The sequence below is a fragment of the Myotis yumanensis genome, unplaced genomic scaffold (assembly GCF_028538775.1).
Source record: "Myotis yumanensis isolate MYYU_CA2020_CCGP unplaced genomic scaffold, mMyoYum1.0.hap1 SCAF_1, whole genome shotgun sequence".
Lineage (NCBI taxonomy): Eukaryota > Metazoa > Chordata > Mammalia > Chiroptera > Vespertilionidae > Myotis > Myotis yumanensis.
In genome coordinates, this window is record NW_027223752.1 from 144,066,192 (window position 1) to 144,093,769 (window position 27,578).

Sequence of the window (27,578 nt, forward strand, 5' to 3'; positions counted from 1 at the left end):
GATCCCACACAGATCCTCAGGGAAAGACAAGTCTGTTGTTCTTGTTGAGTCTGCTCTCGGATAAGGATGCCTCAGGCTGAGCGGTTCGCTCAGACGGCCAACGGAGCTCACAGTACCCCCACAAAGCTAGCTGGGCAACGTGCTCCGTCCAGGGGACATTTACTGAACACACAGCCGGTGCTGGAGGATACAAAGGCAATAGGGACCATTTCTACCCTCAAGAATACAATTTGTTAATAGGAAAGACTTGCTTATTTATAAAAATCAAATCTACAGAGTTATATCCAGGGTCCTTCCACAAATAGGTCCTCCTACCCACCTCTTATGTGCAGGCAGCAAACTGTTCAAATGCCATGCCCAACTTCTATTGATTGACCAACTAGGTCTGGTAGATTTTAGATCATCATTTTTGTCATAAGGAGATACGAAGACTCATGTGTCAACAGTTCAAACTGTACACATGATGACGACAGTGAGAAACACACCTGTTGTATAATAATGAATTTGACTAGCATTTGTCCCTGGTTCCTAAAACATGCTCTAAATAGTTGGAATTTCCCAAGTAACTGGAAATATCTTTGTCATTCATGAGCCCCTTGGCCTCTACTTGAGTAATGCTAACAAGATGGCTCAGGATGGGGCTGGCCATTCCACAAATCATGTGAGTAGAGGGTTGGGGCTTTCGGTGATATCCATGGACCTTTTGCAGGGAGGGAATGGGGGGGGGGGGGCGTTGAAGGGCTGGAGATTGAATACACATGGCTAATGAGTCATCATGCCTGTGTAATGAAACCCCAATAAAAACTCTAGGCACGAAATCTCAGTAGAAATTCTACATCAATGTGTAGAGAGACACATCCTGCCTGATTCCATGGGGCCAGGGTAGAGAAACACTATGTCCAGACCCTTCCCAGACCATGCCTTATGTGTCTCCTCACTTGAGTGGCCGTGATTTGTATCCTTTATAATAAGACAATAATCTTAAGTATAGTACTTCCCTAAATTCTGTGAGTTATTCTAGCTAATTTATCAAGTCTGAATGGGTAGTGGAAACCCCACATTTGTAACCAGTTGGTCAGAAGTGTGGTTGGTCTGGGGATGCCTAAATTTGTGTCTGGCATCTAAAGTGAGGGCTGTCTTGATAGGATTACACCCTTAATTTGTGGAGTTGACGCTAATTCCAGGTGGCCAGTGTTGGAATTGCACTGGCAACCCTCATTCTCAATTCCTTAAACCCATGACAGAAATAATCCATTTAAGAAGCAAAGCTCTTGCAGCTGACTGGACCTCCCCACCCCCACCCCACCTCCAACCCCAGGCAAAGAGCCACCACTGTCCAGTCTCAGCAAGAAACTGCCTCAACAGTAGGTGCAGCCCAAGGTGGGCTTTTTGATAAGTGATGTCACTGAGGTGTAAAAACCATAATGAGAGCGCAGGAAGAGAGAGTGCAGTAATGCGAGATTCAGCATAGCTTCACTAAGGCTGTCAAAGCTGTTCCTTAAAGATAAACGTAACTTTAAAAGAGGGAAGGGCAGGGGACAGAAGAGCAGTGTGAGTAAAGGGTCAAATTACTGTGTCAAGTTTAACAAGAACAAGAATTATATCTCATGTTTATTAACTCCTTCCTATGTGCCTGAAACTCTGCTAAACTTACCTGAATGAATTCTTAATCTGATGAAGTCGTCTATTATTATGCCCATTTTATAGGTGAAGATTATAAGACTTGGGTTAAGAAGCCTGACGAAGGATCAGAGCCAGCAGTCCAGTGGCTGAAGAGGAGAGGCACAGACAGGAGTGGGAGAGGAAGGCAGATTGTGAAAGGCCTTAGGTTCTGTCAGAAACCTAATTTTTTGTAGGCCCTGGGAACCATCAGCAGTATTTGTTCAAGAGAGTAATGTGACCAGAACCGTGATTTCGAAAGATAACTGTGGTGGCAGGAAAAGCATTCAAAAAGAGAAGACTAGAATAGGAAGACCAGTCAGATCACCAGCCAAATATGATAAGAGAGCCTGAACAAGGGCAAGGACAGAGGAAATGAATACGTGGGGATGGGGATACAGGGGAGGGAGATGTAGAAGATGACAGAGATGCATGAGGCCCGGGGCTGGGGTGGATGACGGAAAGGGTGGCCAGGAGAGGATGGCACAGACATCCAAACACCATCAATACACATCTGAGTCTGCTATACCTTTCTGTGCTGGTGCATGCATTCACTGCACTATTCTTGACGCTCCTGCCCGACTTTGGTGGCCTTCACATTCTTGACCAACTAGCAGATAATGAAGTAACATTTAAAGACCGCATTCAGCCCTGGCCGAGGGGCTTGAAGTGTCAAGCCCATACACCACAAGGTTACAGATTAAAATAAAATAAAGGAGACCAAATCCAATACCAGCAGACAAGCCTCAAACTCCACACCCCAGACCTCTGGCCATCCCATTTCTCCACGCTCTCTGTGCTTGACTTGCACCTGCCCTTGATGGGTAATGAGCAGCAGGGAAGCTAATCAAGGATTTTCTGTCTAAGTGGCTTTTAGGCTGCTGAGCTCAGGCGCAAGGACGGCAGACCACCAGTTGACTTATCGATCTCATGCTAGTCAAAAACACACATCCCACTAGTTTGTTTTTTTTCTAGCTCCTCCTAGAATTCACTGGGAATGGATCAACAGAGAATGTGGGAAAGTAAACAAGAGTTGAACACAAAGGACTCCACTAAGACTAGAGATAAAATTAATACTGGGTTTCCAGTGTTGGAACTAACAATCCTTGCCCTTCAAACCTGGTCCTTCTCACAACTTCCTGTCTGCTGGTTCGGCCTGTGCCCCATATCTGGGTTTGATGGAAGAGGCTGAAGAACAGTTTTATTAATAACCAGACCTGTAGAATCAATAATAATCCTTTTACTAAGTCCTTTAAATGTTCTGGGTACTCAGCTCATAAATATTATTCTGGATACCACTTCTCACTCTGCTAAAAGCTTAGGTCTTGTTAGTAACCCTAACTATAGAAGTACAGAGGAAAAAAATTGACTTTCTGTTCCCCTAGAGACAGAGCTGTGAGGGGCCAGGGCTCTGGAGGACAAAGGTGTCAGGTGCGGATGTGCCTGCTTCCCTCTCACTCCTGACATTCCCCAGAACCACCATCCTTTGTAAAGCACTCATCTGAAAACGTTTAAAGAAGACATACTGAAATGCTCTCTTACACAAGCCCCTGACACATAATCAATATCCCTTTAAGCACCCACATCTATATCTTGTATTAACCTTGCATTTCACTGTGGTGCAGAAGATATTTGCTGTGTTTCATCTCCAAATCTTCTCTAATCTGACATCATTCCATAATAGATACGTCATCACAGAGGGAAACTACACATTGAAGACACCTTTCCTAAACATTTTCCAATGTGACAGAACTCAGTATGTGATTTGTAAATATGGTCTCCTACTATGATTTCAAAAAATACCAAAATTCATTAGATATCATCAATGATTCAGTAAGGTAACTGAGAATCAAATTATTTTGCATATATAAATATATATACACTAGAACCTTTTTTGTTTTGTTCAAATGAAGTGTCTCCTTCCTCACTTTCAACCATCCAATTTTAACACCAACAAAACTGTCATCATCCTCCCATCTATGTCAAAAGAAGCAAAAGGTCTAATTTTTTTCTATGTGACAGGTAACTAAAAAGTTAAGCCAGACATATTATAACTGATACTAACTAAAACTTCTACATACCACAATATTCTTCGATAATAACTCAGGGTTACTTTTAACAATGTGACATTTTATCCTCTCTTTAAGGGGGAAATATGAGGCAACAACTTTCAATTTACTTTAAAAGAGGGGACTAACATTTGGGTACCTAATAGGTGTCATTTGATGTGCTAAGGCTTACAAATTTTTCCCCATTTAATTTCTATAAAGTTCCTGTTGGGTAGAAATTATTGTCCTACTTTACAGATTATAATTAAACTCAGAAGAAAATAGATGAGAAAATAAGTAATCTTTTCGAGAGATATCATACTTTGAAACTGAGCCTGAAAGCAGGGAAAGGAAATTCCGCCACGTTCACTATGGGTTGGCAAAAGTGAGCCTCTCTTGTCAATGGGGAGACTTTACCCCTGGGTGTGCAGACTCGGCAAAACCCAGACACCAGACCACTATTCAGGCTCTCAAAACCTACTGTAAAGCCAGCTTCTCCAGGTCACCCCTCTGCCTACCTCCCCACAAGAAACTAGGCTGGCGAGCACTCTGAACTGGGGGACAAGGCGTGACCACACTCTGAGATGGAGCACAACCTTCACACTCACTGATGCGGCTCATCTCTACTGAACCTAAGTGCCAGGCTCTGGGGATACTGGGGAGGGCAATACAGGTACCCTCAGAGCCACTTCGAGAGAGAAGAGACACAGCCAGATAAACATGTGGTTCCTGCATAGGATGGTGAGAGTTCTGGTGGCTGAGCTGAGTCCTAAAGGATAACTGGCTGTGGAGTAGGGTGAGGTTGGCCCAGACCGTGTGAAAGCAGTGGCTATCTGCACTCATGAACTGACTACACACAGCACTGTACTTACCATCAACCTTCAGTGGGGCGTGAAGAAGATGGACCCAGCTAGTGTTTCTCCAGCTTTTTACACCATGATCCAGTACACATTTACACATACAACTAAAAGAAAAAACGTTTGCCAAAACAAGGCTCTCTTCACTGCTCAAATGTACCCTGATATTCTCTATATACCTTTCTATCTACCTATATCTCCCTCCCTCCCTCTCTCTCTTTTCCTCTCCTCTCTCCTTCTCGCCCTCTCTTTCGGTTCTGGAAACAACCCTCTAATCATGGGTGACAACCCACAGCTTAAAAACATTGGCATTAACCTTTTAGTACACCGGTTCTCAACCTGTGGGTCGCCAACCTGTGGGTCACGACCCCTTTGGGGGTCGAACGACCCTTTCACAGGGGTTGCCTAAGACCACCGGAAAACACATATATAATTACATATTGTTTCTGAGATTAATCACTATGCTTTAATTATGTTCAATTTGTAACCATGAAAATACATCCTGCATATCAGATATTGACATTACGATTCATAACAGTAGCAAAATTACAGTTATGAAGTAGCAACGAAAATAATTTTGTGGTTGGGGGTCACCACAACATGAGGAACGGTATTGAAGGGTCGCGGCATGAGGGAGGTTGAGAACCGCTGTGTTAGTAGGTGTGACTATCATTTCTCTGATATACTTCCTCTCCTCCCTTTCACCCTCTTTTCCCTTGAAAAAGTGCCACTGAGGAAATGAGGGCACGGCTGTGTACTGAGAAGGTCTGCTGTGCGCCAGAAACTGGCCTGGAACCTTGCTTGACTCATACTGTCCCATCAGTCCCCACACAGCCTTGTGGGTAAGCATTACAATCCCCATTTTACAAATGAAGCTTAGCAATCAGGAGATTTGCTCAGTAAGACACGAAGAAGCCAGTATTTAAATCCAGTTCTGTGTTTCTTCAAAACTCCAACTGCACCATAGGGCCTTTCATGAGAAGTTCTTAAGTAATTAAAGCTAACATAATAGCAAGAATTTCATAAGTCCCCTTGAGATAACTCAAATCCTTGGAGTGTTATAAAACCAGGCTTGGGAGGCCTAAACAGAGACAAGGGAAATATGTGGTGGAAAACTCTCAGGCTTAAATTTAATTTCCTTCGTAACCCTTAGCAAAGGCACTAACAAGGAGTGACCAGCAGAGAAAAGGTCAATGAGAGCTAGTGGAGCGCTTGGCCTAAGCACCCTCAGGACAGACTGGCTGAACTGCACTGGCCGTTCTGGGCGGCTCCTAGTGAGAGCATCTAGCTCAGCATCTTCCAAGCTGTCAATAGTCAATAAATATTCACCAGATGAAACACTAACACAGGCAGAGTGAAAGTAAACACGATGCACAGCTCCCACTGTTTTATTTGTAAAGCCTTCCATAATTAGTGTAAGTCGAACTACTTGGTTGAGAGGGAATCTTACTTGGGAGGATGACTAAACATAGTTAGCACAGATATTTGTGTTCTTTCAGCCCCATAAGTAAAGATACACTTACAAAATACAAGGTATATCAAAGAGGGCACGTCAGGACAAAATTTCAGCCCCAAAACCTTTCCACAAAAGCGATGACTTGGGGAAATTATTGGCAAGGTCCTACTAAATAAGCACCATCATTAACTGGTCCCACCCGTGACCTAAAATAAGGGGACCTTTGGTGACAGTACGTTAACTGGCCAGGCATTGGCACTGTTACCTCTAAGTGGTAATATTTCTCAGAAAATTTTAAGGACTGATGTATTTTTCACAAACACACAATAAATGTAATTTTGACTTTTACACATGAGAAATTAAATAATTTATTTTACAAATGGCCTTGGAGTTTACATTCACTGGGTGGCTTGTTGGGTAGCAAAACTTTCATAGTTTAACTTGGCATATAAGTTCACATACAAATGTGAGCAATGTGTTTTGTCTAATCATCTGGTGTTATTTTCTCAGCACCTCAGCAATAAAAATATTGCCGAGTCTTCTTTTCTTTGCAAGTACCATGATGAAAAAAATCCTGAGTATGCTAAAGAATCCATTGCCTGCTCATGAAACATAAAGACTTATGAAAACATGGCACGTACTCAAGGAGCCTAGTTTGTTTTAAATATTTTAATAGTGTGCACTGCTGCACTGGGAACTAAATGTGCATTATGCCCAACATTACATCCAGTGTGTACTATGCTTTGATCATTCTATCAAAAGATCAAAATTTAAATATTATGTAAATTATATTTTATACATGTTCTCCTTTGCGGAAATCAAACGGCAAACTTGTTTCTTCTCTAAACACATGAGAATATAAATAAGCAACAAATTTAAACTGAAGAAAATACTCACTACTTCACTCCATTTTTTTAAATGCCCTCAGGTATCAATTAAAACAAAAAGCCTTTGTGTTTTCTTAACATAATCTTAAATGTCTATGCTTATGCTTTTAAATTTTTAAGCATAGTCTTAATATTTATTTCAAAGGTTCTTTAGCTAAATATATATGCTATTTTCATAAGAAATGCTATGTAAATCCTCTTTCTGAAAACTCTGAGAGGTTATATAAATCAATGGAAATGAAGGCAGAAATTAGAGAATATTCAATATTCAATCATCAAGAAAAGTTGTCATTTTCATAACAACTAAATGTAAAGTATGAACCTTGATTGGATTCTGGTTGTTAAGAAAAAACAACTATAAAAGACATTCTTAGGACAATGGGGAAAATGTGAACATAAACAGAATATTAGATATATTAGATATTATGAAATTTTTGTTAATTTTCTGAGGTGTGATAATGGTTCTGTGCTTCTTTAAGAAAATATCCTTATTCTTAGTGCATGCATAATGAATTTTTAGGACTGACATATCTGGATGACTGAAACTCACTGATGCATGAAACTGACAAATGAACCAACAATTTTTCAAAGTACTAAAAATAATAATAAATAAATAAATAAAAAGTACTTGTACATACATATAGATATGTATAGGAAACAAATATGGCAAAATGTTAATAATAGTTGAATCTCAGTGGAGAGTATACAGATGTTCATTGTACCATTCTTCCAACCATTTTGTGTACATGGAAATTTTCACACTATAACGTTTTAGGGGAAAGAGAATAGTCATTTTCACTTATTGTATATTGAGGCCTGAACCAAACTAGGTACAGATAAAACACTGCTTTACATGGCCATAGAATGTTTCATTTTCAGTAGCAGTATGCTTCAGAGAATCAATTTTCCACCACTAACCCAGAGAAATCACGGCAGCCCTTCTGGCCAAGACCATAGGGAACAGCTGATTGACACACACCACCTGAATTAGAGCGAGGCATCAGGATCCCCAGAGGGGAAGCCGCTCTGACCAGCAAGTTTGCATGGCAATCTGTGCGCTTGGAAAAATGAAGGGGTGAGAACAGGGGCCTTGTAGCCAGGGACCTTCACAACAGACAGAACCTACAACTTAGGCTCCGTTCTTTGGAGATAACATATGACATGAAGTTAAAGCTAAATTAAACTAATAAACCATCAACTCTACTTATCCAGCCACTAAGGATGAATTATTTAATAAAGTAGACTACCAGGTTCAATATTAAGCAAAAAAAATCTGAGATGCTACCCAAAAATTAAAACGAAACCAAGTAACAAAGTTCTGGAATTATATGACAATTTTTAGAGAGAAAATGTGTAAGCATTTGATTTACAGATAACTGAAGTATTAAAAATGAAACAGTCCTCTGAAACAACATACCTAGATGTTTCCTATCTACAAAAAGAGGTCTCTTTTTGTTTAGAGTCCAAAATCTCAAAGGTTCTGGGTACTAGTTCACTATGAAGTCCGAGTGCAAACCAGCCATCCATGACTTGCTGCAGAATCTGATATTCTTTTTCATTGGACCTAATGGAAACTAAGCAATAAACACTAAATTTTCAAGAGGCCCAATGCAATCAAAGGCTCTACCTCAGTTGTACCTCTTTTTTATGTCCTTTTATTTGTAACTTTTCTTTTTCTCATTCAATGTAATATTTACATTATATATTTGTTGTTCTCCCCTTCTTTTCATTCTCTTCTGTCTTTCCTCTTCCCCTCCCATTCCTCCAGGTTTAAGTCCAGGCTGTGGAGCTATAAAGAGTCCTGGCATGGCCCATAAAGCCTGATCGAATCAGGCCGGGAGCTAGAATACATATAGGAAGAATGGTTCACTTTCCTTTAACCAAAGAACCATTATCCTGTTTATGGTTTGAGGGGGCCCTTTCCCTTCTAGTTACTGCTGCCTGCCTTTGATCTTTAACCAATCATTTATACTTCTCTTTAAGAGAAGCAGGAGACCATGACACTGAAATCTCATTTTGCTTCACATTATCCTAGCAAGAGGTATGGTAGAGTAGGGTTGAAAACATCAGTAAGTTTGGGTAATATCTGTGGACTTCCCTTATGCAAGAGAGGCCTAAATTCTATTCAATGTCCCCATTTTCTGATGTTTTCAAAGTTTCTGATCTATATGTAAGCACTAAGCTAGGACTGGAGGGAGACACAAAGAGAGTTTTTCTAAGTTCCTCGCCAGACATATATGAATACATTACAATTGTTTAACAAAAATTTACTGTCTATGATAACATTGCCATGAGTGAAGCATGAATTAACCACAGGCCTCCATCTCTGGGAGACCTGAATGAACCTGCTTCAAAACTCTAGGGAGAATTCATCTCTGATGACAAAATTCTAGCCAAAAGCCTAGGTGGCTCCCCTGCCTCCTCCAGGCCCACAGGCCTCACATGGACCTGGGAAGAAGGTTCAACAATCAGAGCCAAGGGCCCACACTTGAAAATAGTCTGGGTGGGAAGATGCTCACAGGAGTTGAGAAAACATGCCTGAGGAGGGGGCAGGGTAGCCATTTGGAAGCACTGGCCAATGTTTAACCCTTTGCAGCCTCTAGAAGTGATCTGAGCCACTTCCTTAGGCTTATCCTCTGCAAGCTTTTCCATTTCTTTGTCTGTCAACTAGGGATAATAATAGTCGTAGGGTCTGTAAAGAGTAAATGAGTCAGGATGCATAAAGAGCTTAGAAGAAGGCCTAGCACATGATAAGCGCTGTATAAATGCTAGCTAATTGCTATTATTATAGGCTAGAAGCATACCTACAGAAAAGCCGGCAGAAAGAGCTTGCCTTCTATAATCCCCACCAACAGACCTACTACTAACCAACAGGAAATACCCACATCTCAATTCTTTGGTTCCGGGTTTAAGCGCCAGGATCTATGGCAGGGGTCCTTAAACTACGGCCCGAGGGCCACATGCAAATACAAATATTGTATTTGTTCCCGTTTTGTTTTTTTACTTCAAAATAAGATATGTGCAGTGTGCATAGGAATTTGTTCATAGTTTTTTTTTTAAACTATAGTCCAGCCCTCCAACGGTCTGAGGGACAGTGAACTGGCCCCCTGTTTAAAAAGTTTGAGGACCCCTGATCTATGGAGTGGTCTCAGCTAAGACCAAATGAGTTAGACTTCCTTCTGTAGCAGCTAGGTTCAGATATAAAATTGCAGTATGGCAACGTCATATGGTTAAAAATGAAAATTGAAGCGATTAAAATGGAAATCTATCTGACATGCACTTCAGAGCCCACACATTTGCAGTAAGTTCTGCAGCTTCTAACAAATGTCCCCAACACTGCAGCACCGTGACCCTCCAAAACTAACCTGGTTGAAGACACAAATTACCCTGCACGTTAGAAAGACAAATGCAATGACCTTCAACCGAGAACATGGCCCCAGAGTATGTGGCATAAACAGGTAATTGGCTGCTGCCACACCTGGGTGGCACAGTGAGTCCTTTCTTCAGAACAGGCAGGTCCACTCACTTCTATGGGCTGAAGCTGTGCCACACCTGGCATGACTTTTCGACAATACTTACGCATTACAATAGGGCTTCTTTTCATAGCCTTTGTAGTTGTTCATGTTGAGAGCCATCTTGCAGACTTCACAATGAAAACATCCTTTATGCCAATACTGAAAAAAAGAATTTTTTTTTTTAAATTTAGTACAATGCCAGTTCTTCCCAGGATGGGTACAGAAAGGAGATTTTTTTAGTGCATCAGAGTCCCCACCTGTATTTGAAAATACTACAACAAAATGATGGTGGGTAACAGTGAACGTGTTTGCCTACTGTCAGTTAAGTAAAATAAAGCAGCAACTATGAAAACTGCCTTTTAAATGAACCCCCACCACAACGCACAGAGAAGGAAGAGCTGCCACAGCTCTGTCCACGCTGCACTTCTACGGGCAGGCAGAATGGAATTCTGAGCTTGGTTAATGGAGGAATGAAGCCTGTGAAGTGGCTTCAAAAGGAAAACCACTCCAGTTCAAAGTGCCCACACCCCATGTCTGTGGGATCTCATCAACAATCGGTCCACAGGACGTCGGGTACCCCACGGAGCCAGGAAGCGGGCTACGCAAGGACCCTTCGCCCCCGCATCCCTGTCCAGTTTCCACTCTATTGCGGGAAAGGCGGACTCTGTCCGAAATGACTGTCAGGATGGCTGCGTGCTCTTAGGAGGCATTTTTGACACCACACGCAGACTTCACAGGCACCGCCTCCGGCTGGTTTCAATCGCCAGGCACTCAGGCTGTAGCGGCGGGGTCTGCCTCCCAGGCTGTTCAACCTCATCCGCGCCCGGGGAGGCCTGGGGCAGGGCTGCGGGGCCCGGCTAAAGCCACTTCCTCTGGAATTCCCCTGCCGGGTGGATGAGCCCCCCGGAGCCCGGCCCGCCGCACGCAGCTGGGGTTCTCCGGGGGATCATTCTAAGCACTGCGGCAGCGGCCGCCCCTGACTTATTAATTAGTATTCGCCTCTCCACCTCGTCGCCGGCACGGGAGGCACCGGGCGGGGGAGAAGGCAGGGTGCCGGCGGGTCTTCCAGGAAGCGGGTGCGGGGCAGTGAGGAGCGGGAGTGGAGGTGGGAGGGGGCGCGGCTCGCCGATCGGCCCCCGGTGCCCGGCTAGGCGCCCGGGCCCGGGCTCGCTCCGCGGCGCGCGCTCCGCCGCAGCTCTGCCGAGGCCGGAGCAGCCCCGCACCCTCGCCGCCCGCACCCCGACAAAAGCCTCTCCGGCTCCAACACCGTCAGGAAGCGTGCTCTCCCGCGGGCGTCTTCCTTCGCGTCCCGCGCACGCAGCCAAGACCCCCACAAACACCCAGACCACTGGGTCTCTTCCCGTCCCAGATGCCAAAACTTCTCGGAGCAGGTGCAGCCCGGCGCCCTCCGCTCACCTTATCCAGGCAGTTGACTTTCTCGGTGGGATACACCACTTTCCCGCAGCGGGCGCACTGAGGGTTCATCGTCGCGGTTCCCGGGGGCGGCGGCGGAGCGGCGGCGGCTGGGGGCTCCGAGGAGCCGCTGTGACATCCCCCGCGCGCCCCGCACCGCCTCGGGGCCGGCGGGAAGGCGCTGGGCGCCGGGGTCTGGAGTGGGCGCCGGGCTGCGGGCGAGCCGGCGCGCCGCGCGGGGAGGCGGCGGGGGCGCGGGTGGGCGCGCGGCGGGGCCTGGCGCCTGGGGGCGGCCGCGCTCTCCGGCTCCGCTCGGCTCCGGCTCGGGCTGCGAGCCGCTCGCTCTGCGTCGCCAGCGCCCCAGGTACCGGTGACTCACACACACTCGCGCCCGCCCCTCCTCGCACGAGCTCCCCCGCCTCGCTGCCGCCGCGCAGGCCAAACCCACCGGCGCGCCCCGAACCCAGTGGCAGGGAACGAGCACGTCGGGCTCCGACGGGGGAGGGGAGGCGGGGGAGGGGAGGGCCCGGCACCGAGAGCTCCGCAGACGCCGCGGCTGCGGCTGCGAGGCCTAGGAGCGCGCCTGGCGCCGCAGCCGGGGGCGGCCAGGTGGGCGGCAGCAGGGCGGGAGCGGAGGGGATGGAGAAATGGGGGGCCGGGCTCCAAGCCGCGCGTTTCCTGTCCATCTTTTCTGCCCCAGCCAGGTCACCCCCATTCCCAGGCTGATGTTCCTGGTACCCGAAGGGCGCGGTGGGGCGCCCGCCCTCCTCCTTCAGCCCCGAGACCGCGGGCAGAGGCGCCCCAACGCCCTTCCCGCGCCCAGTCCTGGGCAGAGGCGGTCCCGGCGGCGGGCAGTGAGCGCTCGGGCCCGGGAGCCGGGAGACCCGCGGGGAACCCGACTCCTGTCCCCGCGGCGCCCCCTCCCACGGCCTCTGCCGACAGAGCGCGTCTCCCGAGTCCCTGCGTGAGGTCCTTGGGCCCCGTGGGGAAGACGTCTTCCCTTCCCGGCTCCCATCGCCTGCACTTTTTATATCTCTTCTTGAAGAACGACTGGTCATTTCAGGCCTCATCAAACCTTTCTTGATTAATAAACGGTCATAGTTCATTTTGCTCTGTGACTGTACACACACTGTATATTTTTGTAATTCAACACCACAGGATCCACGAAGAGTTCTTCACCTGCACTAAGAAAAGCGATTACAAACTCATGGTTCTAACCACAAGCGCCAGAAAACCCAACTGAAGGCTGAAGATAGGATGGAACCAAACGGAATAGGCATCCGTTTTAATAAGATCTCAGGTTATTGGACTCGCTTTATGAAAGGCCGCAAAAAGGAGCTAGACAGCCTGAGTTCAAAGCCCAACCCTGCCATTTACTGGTCACTTGCAAACACTTACCCTCTCTGTGCCTCAACGTTGTAATCTACAAAATGGGGATAAGGGAGCTGCAAAACAGCTCCTGCCCTCCTACCGTGAGGATTAAATGAGTCAGCGGTTCTGAAGGGTTTTATTCTGCGCGGCTCATAGTACCAGACAGGCTTATCATGGGTTGTAACAAATAAACACATTCCACCGCTGGCACACAGCTTAAGACTCAGTGATATCACATAGCTACTACTGTGACAAATATTCTGTTGTGTGTGTTTTTTTTTATTGTTTTTAAATCATAACTGAGGCCTTTCGTGAAAAAAAAGAAACTTGATTTCTGGGCTTCTTAGGCAGGCTGCACTGGTAAACTATTCACCATGAGGTTGTGACCTTTGACTTTTCAAAAGAGATAATTTCTTTAAAGGGATTCACCAGGTAACAACACCCATAGCTCTGCTCATAAGATCACCTCAAAAGCAAATGTAACAGCCCAGCTGGTGTGGCTTGGTGGTTGAGCCTGGACTTTTCCACCAGGAGGTGGGCAGTCGCGCCTGCAGGGAGTGTGCAGGAGGCAGCTCATTGATGTTGACGTTTCTCTCATCCATGTTTGTAATTCTCCCTCTACTTTCCTCTCTCTCTAAAAATCAATTTAAAAAAAAATTTTTTAAAACGCAAATAAAACAATAATCTGCTGACTGGGGACTGGTTGTCACTTAATTGTTTTATTGATTGATTTTGAGAGAGAGAGAAAGAAACATCGATTTGTTGTTCCACTTACGTATGCATTCATTGGTTGGTTTTTGTATGTGCTCTGACCCAAAACCTTGGTGTACCAGGCCGATGTTCTAATCAACCAAGCAGCGCGGATTGGTTGTCATTTAAAAACACCTCAGAGCTATTTAGAAATTCCTCAGACCATGGATGAACCTGGGGGATTTTATGTTAAGTGAAAGAATCCAGGTGCAGAAAGACAAATACTGCATGGTATTACTTAGATGTGGACTCAGGGAAGAAAAAAAAAAAGGTTGAACTCATAGAAACAGTAAAAAATAAAATATAAATAAATAAGTAAATAAATAGTGGTTGGCAGGGGCAGGGAGGTGGGGAAATTGGGAGGAGTAGGTGAAAGGGGACAAACTTTCGGTTATAAGATGAATAAGATCTGAGGATCTAAAGTGTACATGACTATAGTTGATAACACTGTATCATATAATTAAAATTTGCTAAGACAGTAGAGCTTAAATGTTCTCACCAAAAGAAATAAAGATTAATATGTGTGGTGATGGATGTCTTAACTCGGGGGAAATCCATTCACAGTATATGTATATCAAATCATCATGTTGTATATTTTAAATATCTTACCATTTTATTTGTCAATTAAACCTCAATAAAGCTGGGGAGGAGAACCTACACTGGATATTTATTTAAAAAGAAAACAAACGCCTGAGAAAAAAATTATTTATATGGTCACCTAAATACTAAGTTTTTTTTAGCATTTAGATTTTCATAACTGTAAATGATAACATGTATTTTTAAAAATCCTATTTTCATTTTTAAATGTTAAGAAAAAAGATCTGAGGAAGAGTGATGGTGATATGTGACATCTATAGCTGATTCACCCGATCTTTTAACTATGAATTGTATAATTTCTTAGCCAATCAGCACCTATCACAGTCTGACATATAGTAGATACTAATTAAATGTTTGTTGAGAGAAAGTATGAATAAAACAAATTACTATTTTAAAATCGGAATTAATTGTGATGTTTTATTCTCTCAAAAATAAACAATGAATGCGGAGAGTTACATTTTCCTCTCCTATCTGTTTCTCTTACTATTTTCATTTTCCGCATGAAGCAAGCTTTTAAGCTTCTTAGTGACATTTCACTGATGTAAGAAGAATTTTAATGCCATCTGTCTTAAAAGGACTTCTTTATTTCAAAATTCAAAGTACTGTAAACAGAGAATTGGCAGAAACCTGTCATCTGGCCCAGCCTTCCTCCCTCGGCAGATGAATGATTTAATTATCCACTAGGGAGACCTTTTGCCCCTTTCATGTCTTTTTCACTTGACTAGTCAAGAAATCGTTCCTCATGGAAACTATACCCCAATATCTCCACTTTAATTAAATCCTTTTCTGCTGGCTTGGACATCCACAGACATTAAGAATACCTTACCTTCATGACCTTGTGGAAACATTTATACAGTTATAAATTTAAATTTTTTCTCTAACTAAAATTCCCAAATCTATTTACTTTTATCTCTGGGGCCTATTTCCATAGAACCTTGTAAAGACCTTCTAATCACTTTTCTTATTTAAGCTACATAAATTGAACTCCAAATTGAAAGCTTTAAAGGGTAATTAATATTGCAAAAAGCCAAATGGTGGCTTTGACAAACACTGGACTCAGATTGTGGTGGATTGTATTATTGGTTCACCATTTTTTGTTCCACCCTGGCAACACTTCCTCTAGGCAGGTTGTATTTCCCCACACAGTGACACTGAGCTTGATAGTGTGACTTCCTTTGGCGAATGGAATTTTAGTGGACATGACAGATGTCATATCAGAGCAGAATTTTAAGGGACTTTGTCCTCTCATCCCCTTGAGCTCTGGCACCCAGCCATAAGAAGAGTATATCTCAGGGAGTGGCTGCTTCGTTGACTTTTGTTCAAGAATTCAAAGACCTGTCTAGCCAGTAGAACCTAACTGAGTTCAGTAAGTCCAGCCATGCCCAGCAGAGCCACAGCAAGCCCACAACCCTCACATAATGGGAGTAAGAAATCATTGTGTCTGCAAACCGCTGAGATTTGGGGGAGAAATAATTTCTACTTCATCAGCAACAAAAACTAATAAATTTACATGCAAGATTCAGTATGGGTGAAGTTTTGTTTGTTTATTTGTTTTACTTTTCTAAGAAGGCATGCTGTTAGAAGTGTAATGACCAACTAAGAAAAGCTCTTGGTATTTTTTAATGTATTTTTTATTGATTTCAGAGAGGAAGGGAGAGGGAGAGAGAGATAGAAACATCAATGATGAGAGAAAATCATTGATCGACTGCCTCCTGCATGCTCCCCACTGGGGATCGAGCCTGCAACCCAGGGATGTGCCCTTGACCAGAATCAAACCTGGGACCTTTCAGTCCGCAGGCCAACGCTCTATCCACTGAGCTAAACCAGCTAGGGCAATAGCTCTTAGTATTAATGTATTCATTTTCTCATCACACAGAGTTTTATTTTGTGCCTTATATTGGTCAGAATTTGTGTAAAATTGTGTACGTTTTTGCCAGTTGGCACAAATTCACCATGAAGGAAAGTTTCCCCAGCCAACAAGCTTGATAGGTGAAACTAAAGAAAAACAGTAGATGTTATCTCAAGTGTTATTTGGTAGCTACATATAAGCCTTAGTCTAATGAAGCATTTCTCAAAAGATCTTACACACTTTAGAAAAATTATCTCATTTACCATTACAGTACCATTACAAGTCAATGAGAAATGTAAAATTAAGACATTAAGGGACATTCAAGATTCAGAAGCTGTTCTAAAAACAATTATGTACTTTCATCCATTCAATACACAATTACTGGTAAGCAGGACGTTTGGCACAAGGCGATGCAATGGGGATTAAGGCATGAACTCTGCTTATAATAAATTCTAGCGGGACAAATAAGTAAGCAAAGAATTACAATACAATGTGATAAATGCTCTAAAATAAAGCTCTACTTCTGACACTGAAGAAGAACAGAGGAGAAACATCTAATTCAGCTGGGAAATCAGGAAAGGCTCCCCTAAAAAATCAGCCAAACCCCTCCTTCTCTACCTAACAAACCCTGATCAGTTACTCAATCCTGTTGACTTTCTCCAAAAGCAGTTCATGAGTCTGTCTCCATACCCTCTGCCATTGCCTTAGTTCAGCAACTTGCCATGTCTTCCTTAAATTGTTCTGTAACAACCCGATAAGAAGTCCTAGCATCATGCAAGCCACGGAAGAAGGTAGGACTTCACTCTCCCAGCCTGTCTTGGAGATGTGGCAGATACGAAACCCCCTCTCCCAGCTAGGACCCTCTCCCACAATGCACTCTCAATATTATTTTTCAAAATAAAAATTAACTCATATAAAGCACAAGTACAGTGCCTTGCATGCATTAAGAACTTAGTGAAAATGTGTTTAATAATTGAATGACTAGAGTAAAAAATGAATAAAATTGAACTAACTCCTTGATACATTTTTCATCCAAATCAGATGGGAGGGGACAAGTATGAAGAGAGTTATAATTATCTTTTTCATGTATTTCAAGATTGCTTTTTGAATCATTGGCCAAACTTGATGAATATCCAGCTATAAAAATAAAACTCGAGTTAAAAATACTTTGCATGACATAGTCACATGAGAAAAATATTATATATTATTAAGGTGATAATTTGCCTTTATTATACTATGGACTGAATTATGTAATCCCCAAATTCATGTGTTGAAGTCCTAACCTCAATGTGATGGTATTTAGAGAGATGATTAAGAGATTATCAGTTTTAGATGAGGGCAGGATGGTGGAGCCCTCATGACGGGATTAGTGCCCTTCTAAAAAGAGTTTTAAAGAGACATCAGAGAGGTTTCAGACTCTCTCTCCCTTTCTCTTTCTCTCAGTCTCTCATTCATATGTTGAAGTCCTAAACCTTGATAGGGGGACTTATAATCTGATAAATAGAGCACCTGAATTAATCTGAAAAATAATCATATTATTTTAAATCTTAGGACACATACTAGTATACTTATGTGAATAGGGGGTTAAGTTTTTCTTTAAGTTTCCTTTTCAAGGCCTGTGCGAAGCAATTGAGGAGGTGACAGCTGTGAATCCAGCAAGCAGAACCGATAAGCATAATCAGACTGACCCACCAGGAGTCAAAACATCATCTCATCGACATCATCTCATCACCTAATGAATAAGGACAGTAGCTGACATCTGCGGACCTCCAGGGCTGCACATAGCTGCATTCCGTTCCCAACCTCACCCTAACCCGTTCCCCTTTATAATCGTGTCCCCTGCACCTTGCTGTAAGACAGATTTGAATGCTTGTAAGCACCTTGTCTTCTTGGTTGGCTGGCCTTCTCAATAAACGCCTTGTATGATTCAACCCTGACTTCATTATTGGACACAGCAACAGGCAGCCAGAGCCCACCTGGGGGGTTCCCATTAACATCCTCCATGTGATGGTATTTAGAGAGATGATTAAGAGATAATTAGGGTTAGATGAGGGCATGAAGGTGGAGCCCTCATGATGGGATTAGTGCCCTTTTTAAAAGTTTTAAAGAGACATCAGAGAAGTTTCAGACTCTCTTCTCTCTCTCTCTCTCTCTCTCTCTCTCTCTCTCTCTCTCTCTCTTTCTTTCTTCCCCTCCCCTCCCCCACCACCACCACATGAGGATACAGCAAGAAGGCAGCAATCTGCAAGCTGGGGTGGGGGGGGGGGGGGGGTGGAGTACTCACCAGAACTGAACCATGATAACATCCTGATTTCAGATTTCCAGGCTCCAGAACTGTGAGAAAATATATTGGTGTTGTTTAAGCCACCCAGTCTATGGTATTTTGTTATGACAGCCCAAGCTAACTAATATACTCCCTCAGCATAACTTATAGTCAATTAAAAACTAGATCAAGTCTGATTTGGGGGGGCGCAAAATTGGGGAAGGTGGTCAAAAAATACAAACTTCCAATCATAAAATAAAATAGGACATGAGGGTGTAATGCACAGCATGGTAACTATAGTCAATAACAGTGTGTTGTGTATTTTAAAGTTGCTAAGAGAATAAGTCTGAAAAGTTCTCATCACAAGAAAACTATTCTGAAACTGTGTATGGTGACATATTAACTAGAATTCTGGTGGTGATTATTTCACAATATATGCAAATATTGAATTATTATATTGTACACCTGAAACTAATACAATGTTATATTGTCAATTATATCTCGATAAAAAATAAAAGGCAGTTTTCTGCCATTGAAATAATCAATTAATTAATTAAGAACAGATCAAGGAAAATGTTACTCTTGCCCAATAAAAATAATAAACATGTTTTTTTTTAATCCCTGGTAGTAAGTTCTTATAGTTTTTGCACCAAACCTCTGATTCATTAATTAGCATCAATTTTGAACTTCAAAGGAAAGTAGATTTCTAACTTGCTTGGCAAGAATTGCAATTATGTTCATTAACAAAGTAAGGGATCATCTTCCTCCTAATATACACAAAGGCAATTAAGAATTTAATCATTTCAAACAGTAATATCAGATTATGTGGTTCAGAAGCAGCTGATGAAGGGTCATTTTAGGTATTAAAAAGAGTAGGGTTAGAGTAGGTTGATTAAATTCTGTATGGACCTAACAGAAATATGGGAGAGGGACGGGGGCTGGAATATATCTAAAGCTGAAAGCTACTTTGGGGGAGAAAGACATTAACTCTAAAAATTATGCAAAATTATGGTATTATTTCTTTAGACTGGTTACAGGAAACAGAGAGCCACTCAAGTTCCCTCAATGAAAGGAGGCTCATAGTGATGTTCCTCACATACAGGAACACAGAAAAGTAGAGCAACTTAGCTTCAAAAAAGAAGGAATCTGTAAAGCCACAAGAAAAAAAATCGGATCTATAGTAGAATCAATCCACAAATCTTTGCTTTAGTGATCTACTGCTTTAGTCTGAATATTATGTCCCACCAAAACCCTATGTTGAGATTCTAACCCACAATGTGATGGTATCGGGAGGTGGAGCCTTTGGGAAGTGATTAGGTCAAGAGGGTGGAACCTTTATGAATGGGATGAGCATCTTTATAAAAGAGCCCCCACAGAGCTCCCTCCCTCCTTCCACTATGTAACCACACAGTGAGAAGTTGCCCTCCATGAACCAGAAAGACGGCCCTTACCCAGACACCAAATATGCTGGCACCTTCATCTTGGACTTCCCAGCCTCCAGACTGTGAGAAATAAATTTCTGTTGTTATAAGCTGCCCAGTTTATGGTATTTCAGTTACAGCAACCCAACTGGACTAAGACACTTGTCATTAGAATAACTCAACTGATCTCTACATGTCTGCTTCTCTCTGCCACTACCAACTTGCTTATTGTCACTCTCATCTGTCTGTCTTACATACTTTCTATACATAGGTTTCCCTGTTCACAGGTCCTATTTACTTATAATATCTTCCTTATCAATTCAACTGGCCATGGCCACATATGGCCCCTACTGCTTCTCTTCTTAGCATTTTTTCATCTTCACCTCCCACAGATAACAGCCTTATTCTTTCCCTATTTCTAGTTCAGAAACTACATGCTGCTCAGCCCAGCTCACCTTTTCACAGCTGGGTCATTTGGTTCACCTCTTTGTTGTCTAAGCCGATACGGAGGAAATGAGGAGGGGCTGAGGTGAGATCACAGGCACAGGGACCTGCCCTTCCTCACAGGCTGTGGTCATGGTAGGCATCTGATGGCCTGAGCCATCAAAAATACAAAGGGAAGCTCAAGAACAAAAACAAGTAAGGTGCTAGACTCATTTTTTAAATCTTTAAAGACCAATAGAGAGATATCATTAAAGACCAATATTTGACCACAGATAAGATGTGTCTGCAGTGGGGCTGTTCCCTTTTAGATTAAATTTAAAATTGAATATATATATACACACACACACACACATACACTTGTCTTTTCACATTTCGAGAAGCAAAAGTAAAAAGAACAAAGTCATAATGACCTCAGAAGAAAGCTCCAATCCCTTAGCAGTTGGAAAGTGGCAAGTTCTAAGCAACCATTGGAAGATCTGTGCGTGTGCTGTGCTGTCCAATGGAAATACGGTGAGAGCCACAAATGTGCACCACGTATGCCATGGAAGAGTTTCTGGTAGTTACATTTTAAAAAGTAATATTTTTAATTAATGGGATTATTTACTTCCTTTTTTTTGTACTAAGAACTCAAAATCCAGTGTGTGTTTTATACTTACTACTCCTCTCCATGTGGATTACCTACATTTCACATGTTCATAGTCACTGCTTGGACAGCATAGTACTTGTTCAGCCTAAGTCAGGAGAGCAGGTAGCACGAATAGGGTCAGGACCAAAGGGGCAGGGGTGAGGTTCACTTGCTCTGCAGGGCTCCAAGCAGGAGTCGGGCCATTACCTGGGGGCCATTCACTAGGGACAGCACCCCCTGCTGACGTCAAAACTTCTATCTATGAGTTTGGTTTTGCTTGTTTTGTTAGTTCACTTGTTAGTTTTTGTTTTATATTCCACATATGAGTGAAATCATATATGTGTTGTTTTTGGGTTGTTGGTGTGTTTTTGTTTTTTTTTTTTTGTCTTTGACTTCACTTAGCATGATACTCTCAAGGTACATCTATGTTGTTGCAAATGGAGACACACAACAGAATGGTGGTTACCAGAGAAGGGGATGGGGGGAGGGTGAAGAGGGCCAAATATATGGTGATGGGAGGAAACTAGACCTCTAGTGGTGAGCACTCAATAGAGCACACAGATGTCGAATTACAATGTTGTACACCAGAAAATAATATATTCTTATTAACCAATGTTATTCCAATTAATTTAATTTTTTTAATTGCCAATACTCTCACCTCCAAGCACAGCAGCCAGAACCTGGAGCCAGGCAGCCAAGAAAAGCAAGCCATGGCATCAGGGTGCAGATGAATAAGTCACCCTGAAGGGAAGGGGAAAAGAAGGCAGAAGATGGGAAAGGAAGAACATGAAGAAGGGAAGGGAAGGAGAGAGGGATGGAAGAGGCAAGGGTAGCAACCACAGTGCAAGAGTGAGTTTGAACACCACCCAAAAGGGCACCAATGATGTGTGAAAGGGAGCTGGAGAGCAGGAACCTCTGAGCCTGCCCGTCAGGGACCACAGAGGAGAAGAAAGGGAAGGGCCACTAAACTCAGGGCGGCCTCCGCGGGCACTGAGCTGAGCCACAGTGCAGCAAAGTCAGCGGGCCCAGAAATGCAGTTCATAAAAATCATGTGCCTGGAAAAATCAACAGAGCAACCTCAAGGACAAGGGCCATTTATGTAGCTGACAAAAGAAGAATATGTCTTGTTGTAATCAACAAATCAATTCAGTTAATTAATCTACATGTGCTCCTCGAAATGAGCTTCATGTGAAGGCCTCACAGAAAACCGTTGCTGGGCAGGTGTTTTTTCATGAGTGAAGAAGAGAAGGCCTGCCCCAGTGAAAACTGAGCTAGTAGATCAAATGAAATGACCCACATTTTTTTTCTCATTTTTCCTTGGTCACAATTTTCATTTTCAGTGGACTATGGGTTCAAGTTCGTCAGAAGATGTTTTCCTGTTTCTAACACTGCGGCACAATGTCTTGTGGCTAAACTATATGAGAAGCAACTCACGATGATGCACTGGTTTGCTGCTCAGTAAAGGTGTTTGGGATCTTACTGAAAGATTTGGAAGATTTTTTTTTCTTCATTTACAATGATGCCTGCAAAAAGTCAGCATGGCCCATCCAGTGTGGTTCAGTGGTTGAGCATCAACCTATGAACCAACAGGTTGCTGGTTCAATTCCTGGTCAGGGCACAAGCCCAGGTTGTGGGCTCGATCCCCAGTATGGGGAGGGGGGACGGGGGAGGGGAGGCATGCAGGAAGAAGCCGATCAATGATGTTTCTCTCTCATGGATGTTTCTATCTCTATCCCTCGCCCTTTCTCTCTAAAAACCAATAAAAATATTAAAAGAAAAAAAAAAAAAAAAAACTCAGTGCAGCATCTGCTCCTTACCATTTTACAGATACCCATGGTACCAACATGACCATTAGCAATGGGTGCCAGGGCAAGTAGATGTTCTTGGGCACGAGTAACATAAATTAAATTAAGTAAATGGAACAGAGTCCATGGAGACAGGTGGAGAAAAGAGCCGTCATTATATAATAAAGAAATTTGAGCCCCTGCTGCTATAGCAGCTTCATCCAATAAAAATAGGTATTAAAGCTAAAAAAAAAAACAAAAAACAGAGATGTAATGTCACAGAGAACCTCTTAAAAATTAAACTGGAAAGGTAAAACATAATGTTTAAAAGCATTTACTGACATGAAAAGATGTTTCTGATATTTTGTTAAGTGAAAAAGAACAGCTTATGAAAACATGTGCTCACTCTGATCTCGTTTTTGTTAATTTTATGTGAGTAAATGTGCTCAGAAAACGTTAGCCTGGTGCACACTAAAACACCAGCAGAGGTGGGACTATAGGTGGCTTATATTTCCTTTCTATGTATATTTTCTACAATAAACATTATTTTCATAAGAAAACTCTTCTACCAAGCATAAGGATGCTTTGTTTTCGAGATTGGCATCTAACATTACCCCCACCCCTCTCCCCCACTCAGGCTCCATCTGACTCAACAGCAGCCGTTAACAGTAGCAGCTCTACTTGTCACTTAAATGGCCTCTCATTTGCTCCCTTAGAGAGAAAGGTGGAACAAAGAGGAAGTAATGACCAGTTTTCAGGACAGATTTTAGGGTGTGGGCTTTTGTTTTGTTCTTCTGGTCACATTTTAAAGAATGTGCCTGGTAACACCCAAGCTTTTCACCCCACAAATCTTGTTCCAGCTGCTAATATGAGACTGAGGGTGTGGAGAGGTCACTGTTCCCAGAGACTGCTCAGACCTGCTGGGCGAAAGCTGATGGGAGAGAAAAACAGGTCCCACCCTCTCCTGGGACTCCCGGGGCCAGGGAATAGAGGCAGGTGGGGCTCCGGAAAACTCACCAGCCAGCTAAGGGCATAAAATGTCAACTTCTTTCTACTTCATTTCCTTAGACCCTATGACACAATCATGGCCTGTATAAAATTCCATGCAGCAGATTTTGCTATTTGGAAAATTCTCATGTCTGACCTTTGTAGACCTTCCATTTTGTCTTCATCTGAAAATGGGAAATTCAATTATATTCCTGCCTCTGCTTGAATTCCCAAGGAAGCATGCTAAAGGCGGCAGAGATTTTGTCCACAGTGGCTTCAATTTCTGGTGAAAGAACTGCGGATTTGTAACTCCCATTTACAACTCTCTAAACTCCCAACATTTAGTAAAACAGCAAAGCCAAAATTTAAAGTAATTAAAAATTGTTTTATAAAGGATGTTCTTTTAAGTGTTGATAGTGGTTGTTGCTGGATGATAGAATTTTTTCTTCCCTCTAGCTCTCTCTCACACACACACAACCCTGATGCTATGTTTTCTAATTTTTCTAGATACACGTCCACAGGCAACAAGTCGCTCAATCTCTAATTATCTGAGAAAGTTTTTACTTCTCTTTCACTTTTAAAAGATAATTTCCCTGGATACAGAATCTTAGGTTGGTGGTTTTGTCTTTCAACCGTTTAAATATTTTACTCCACTCTTCTTTCTTGCATGGTTTCTAAAGAGAAGTCCAATGTAATTCTTCTCTTTGCTCCTCTATAGGCAAGGGTTTTTTCCCCCTCCAGTTTCTTTCAAGATTTCTCTTTGCTTTTCATTTCCTGTAATTTAAATATGATATGTCTAGGAGCAGGGTTTTTTTTGTTTTGTTTTTGCTAATTATCCTACTGGTGTTCTATGAGCTTCCTAGATTTGTGTTTTTGTGTCTGATATTAAACTGAAGAAATCCTCAGTCATTATTGCTTTAAATGTTGTTTCTGTTCCATTTCTTTTTCTTTTCCTGTTGGTATTCCCTTGACACATACATTATAACTTGTAGTTGTCCCAGAGTTCTTAGATGTTTTGTTTTACCATTTTTATTCTTTTTTTTTTAATCTTTATTGTTCAGATTATTACATTTGTTCCTCTTTTTTCCCCCCATAACTCCCCTCCTTCCAGCTCCCACCCCACCCTCCACCCTCACTCCCCACCCACTGAGTTCATCCATAGGTGCATGATTTTTGTCCAGTCACTTCCCGCATCTCCCACACCCCTTTTCCCCCAAGAGTAGTCAGTCCATTCCCTTTCTATGTCCCTGATTCATTATAGTCACCAGTTCATTCTGTACATCAGGTTATTTATTCACTTGATTCTTAGATTCATTTGTTGATAGATGCATATTTGTTGTTCATAATTTGTATCTTTACCTTTTTCTTCTTCTTCCTCCTCTTAAAGGATACCTTTCAGCATTTCATATAATACTGGTTTGGCGGTGGTGAACTCCTTTAGCTTTTCCTTATCTGTGAAGCTCTTTATCTGACCTTCAATTCTGAATGATAGCTTTGCTGGATAAAGTAATCTTGGTTGTAGGTTCTTGGTATTCAGCACTTTGAATATTTCTTGCCATTCCCTTCTGGCCTGCAAAGTTTCTGTTGAGAAATCAGCTGACAGTCGTATGGGTATTCCCTTGTAGGTAATTGAGCCTCTTTCTCTTGCTGCTTTTAAGATTTTCTCTTTGTCTTTTGCTCTTGGCATTTTAATTATGATGTGTCTTGGTGTGGTCCTCTTTGGATTCCTTTTGTTTGGGGTTCTCTGCGCTTCTTGGACCTGTAAGTCCATTTCTTTCTCCAGGTGGGGGAAGTTTTCTGCCATTATTTCTTGAAATAGGTTTTCAATATCTTGCTGTCTCTCATCTTCTGGCACTCCAATGACTCTGATATTAGTCTGCTTAAAGCTGTCCCAGAGGCTCCTTACACTATCTTCACACTTTTGGATTCTTTTTTCATTTTGCTTTTCCAATTGGGTGTTTTTTGTCGAATCTTTGGTTTGATTCTTGTGCTCCTCTGGTCTGCTATTGGGTATAATATTCTTTATTTCAGTCCGTGTATGCTTACTTTCTAATTTCTTTATCGTAGCATCGAGGGTCTCATTAGTTTTCGTGAGGATCTGCACAAATTTATGGCAAGCCCTCAAAATTGCGATTCTTAGCTCCATATTCTCCATTTCTGTCATGTTTTTTTGTCTCCGCATCTTTTATGCTTTCTTGGTGCACCCCCTTGTGGTCTCTGTGCGCAGTCTTGTTCTAGCCAAGCCTTAATTGTTGTAGTTAACACTAGAGGGATTTGACCACCAGGCCGACTGGCGGTGGAAATCAGCTGTGGGAAAACTTCAGTCCTCAGGGGAGGCGCTAGTCCAGCCCTTGACTGAGGCGATCGGCAAATGGCTGCGCGCAGGGCCTGGGCGGGGCGGGCTCAACAGGGCAGGGGGGGGGAGGGAGCAGCTATGGCCGCTCTCAGTCCGTCCCAAGGGGCTCTGCCTCTCTGTCCCAGCAACCGCTGCAAACCTCGGAGGGGCCGTAGCCAGACAGTCCCGCTTCTCCCGTTTGAGTCTGGGTCCCTAGAGACTCGCCCGGATCTGTAGCCCAGAGTCTGAGACTCACTCCTGATTGAAAACGACAATCGCGCCCTCAGCCGCCAGCCCGCTTTGCGCGCGCACCCTCACCACCGCACCGCCGTACCTTTAAATTTTCCACACTGCGCCTCCGCTGAGCGTCGGAATGCTGTTGTTTTTGCTTCTAGTTGAAGAGACTCTCCTCAGCCAGCCTTCCCGTGGTTCTGGTTGATGTCCGCTCCGACTTTTAGTTGTATTTTTGAAGTGGTTGTCCACGGCGGCAGTCTCCGGTGTTTACCTATGCCGCCATCTTCGATTCTCCTCCATTTTTATTCTTTTTCATCTTTGAAATTTAGTTTTGGAAGATTCTATTGACATTTCTTCACAGATTTTTTTCTTTAGCCATGTCTAGTCCATCAAAAGCATTCTTCATTTCTGTTACCATGCTTTTTATTTCTAGCACTTCCTTTTGATTTAATCTTAGATTTTTCATCTTTCTGCTTATATTACCTATTTGTTGTTGCATGTTGTCCACCTCTTTCGTTAGGGCCATTAACATATTAGTCATAAGTGTCCAGTCTGATTATTCCAACATCTCTACCATATCTGAGCTTAATTCTGAAGCTTGCTCTGCCTCTTCAAACTATGCTTTTTGTCTTTTAGTATGCTTTGTAACTTTTTGTTGGAAGCGGGGCATGATGTCCTAGGCAAAAAGCTTGAGGTAAAATAAGCCTTTATTGTGAGGATTTTTGTTAATGTGACTAAGAGTTAGATTGTGCTGGCTTTTTGCTATAGCCATATGTGTCAGAAGTTGAAATTTCCCCTGGTATCCTACTTTTATCTCTCTTGTTGTCTTTGGGTTTCTCTAGAAACTTCTTAAATAAGGTCTGAGAGTTAAAGTTCTTTCAGTAGTGTTTCCCTGTTATTATACAGAAGGCCTATGGATGCATTAGTCGAGTGTGGGGGAGGAGAAGCGTTCTATGGTCCTAAGACTAGGTCTCTGTCTTTTCGTGAGAATGTCCCCCCTAGCTGTGACCTACACAAGTACTTCTTATATCCCTTCCCTTCCCTTAGGTGAGACAGGAAGTGAACTGGAGTTGGCTTTTCCCT

The 27,578-nt window shown here is 42.8% G+C and overlaps 1 protein-coding gene across 2 annotated transcripts in view; it reads right to left on the reverse strand.

Annotated features, from left to right (window-relative positions):
* The window catches only part of NEBL (nebulette), a 370,452-nt gene extending 358,429 nt beyond the window's left edge, over positions 1-12,023 (reverse strand). Inside the window, exons 1-2 of one of the 2 annotated variants that reach the window (XM_070432628.1) lie at positions 11,839-12,023; positions 10,487-10,581 (exon numbers count right to left, since the gene is read on the reverse strand). In XM_070432628.1, coding sequence (XP_070288729.1) covers positions 10,487-10,581; positions 11,839-11,907 — 164 coding nt within the window. In that variant the 5' untranslated portion in view covers positions 11,908-12,023. The remainder of the gene's footprint in view (positions 1-10,486; positions 10,582-11,838) is intronic. The other variant, XM_070432639.1, reaches the window with a different exon arrangement.
* Positions 12,024-27,578: the final 15,555 nt, after the last annotated feature.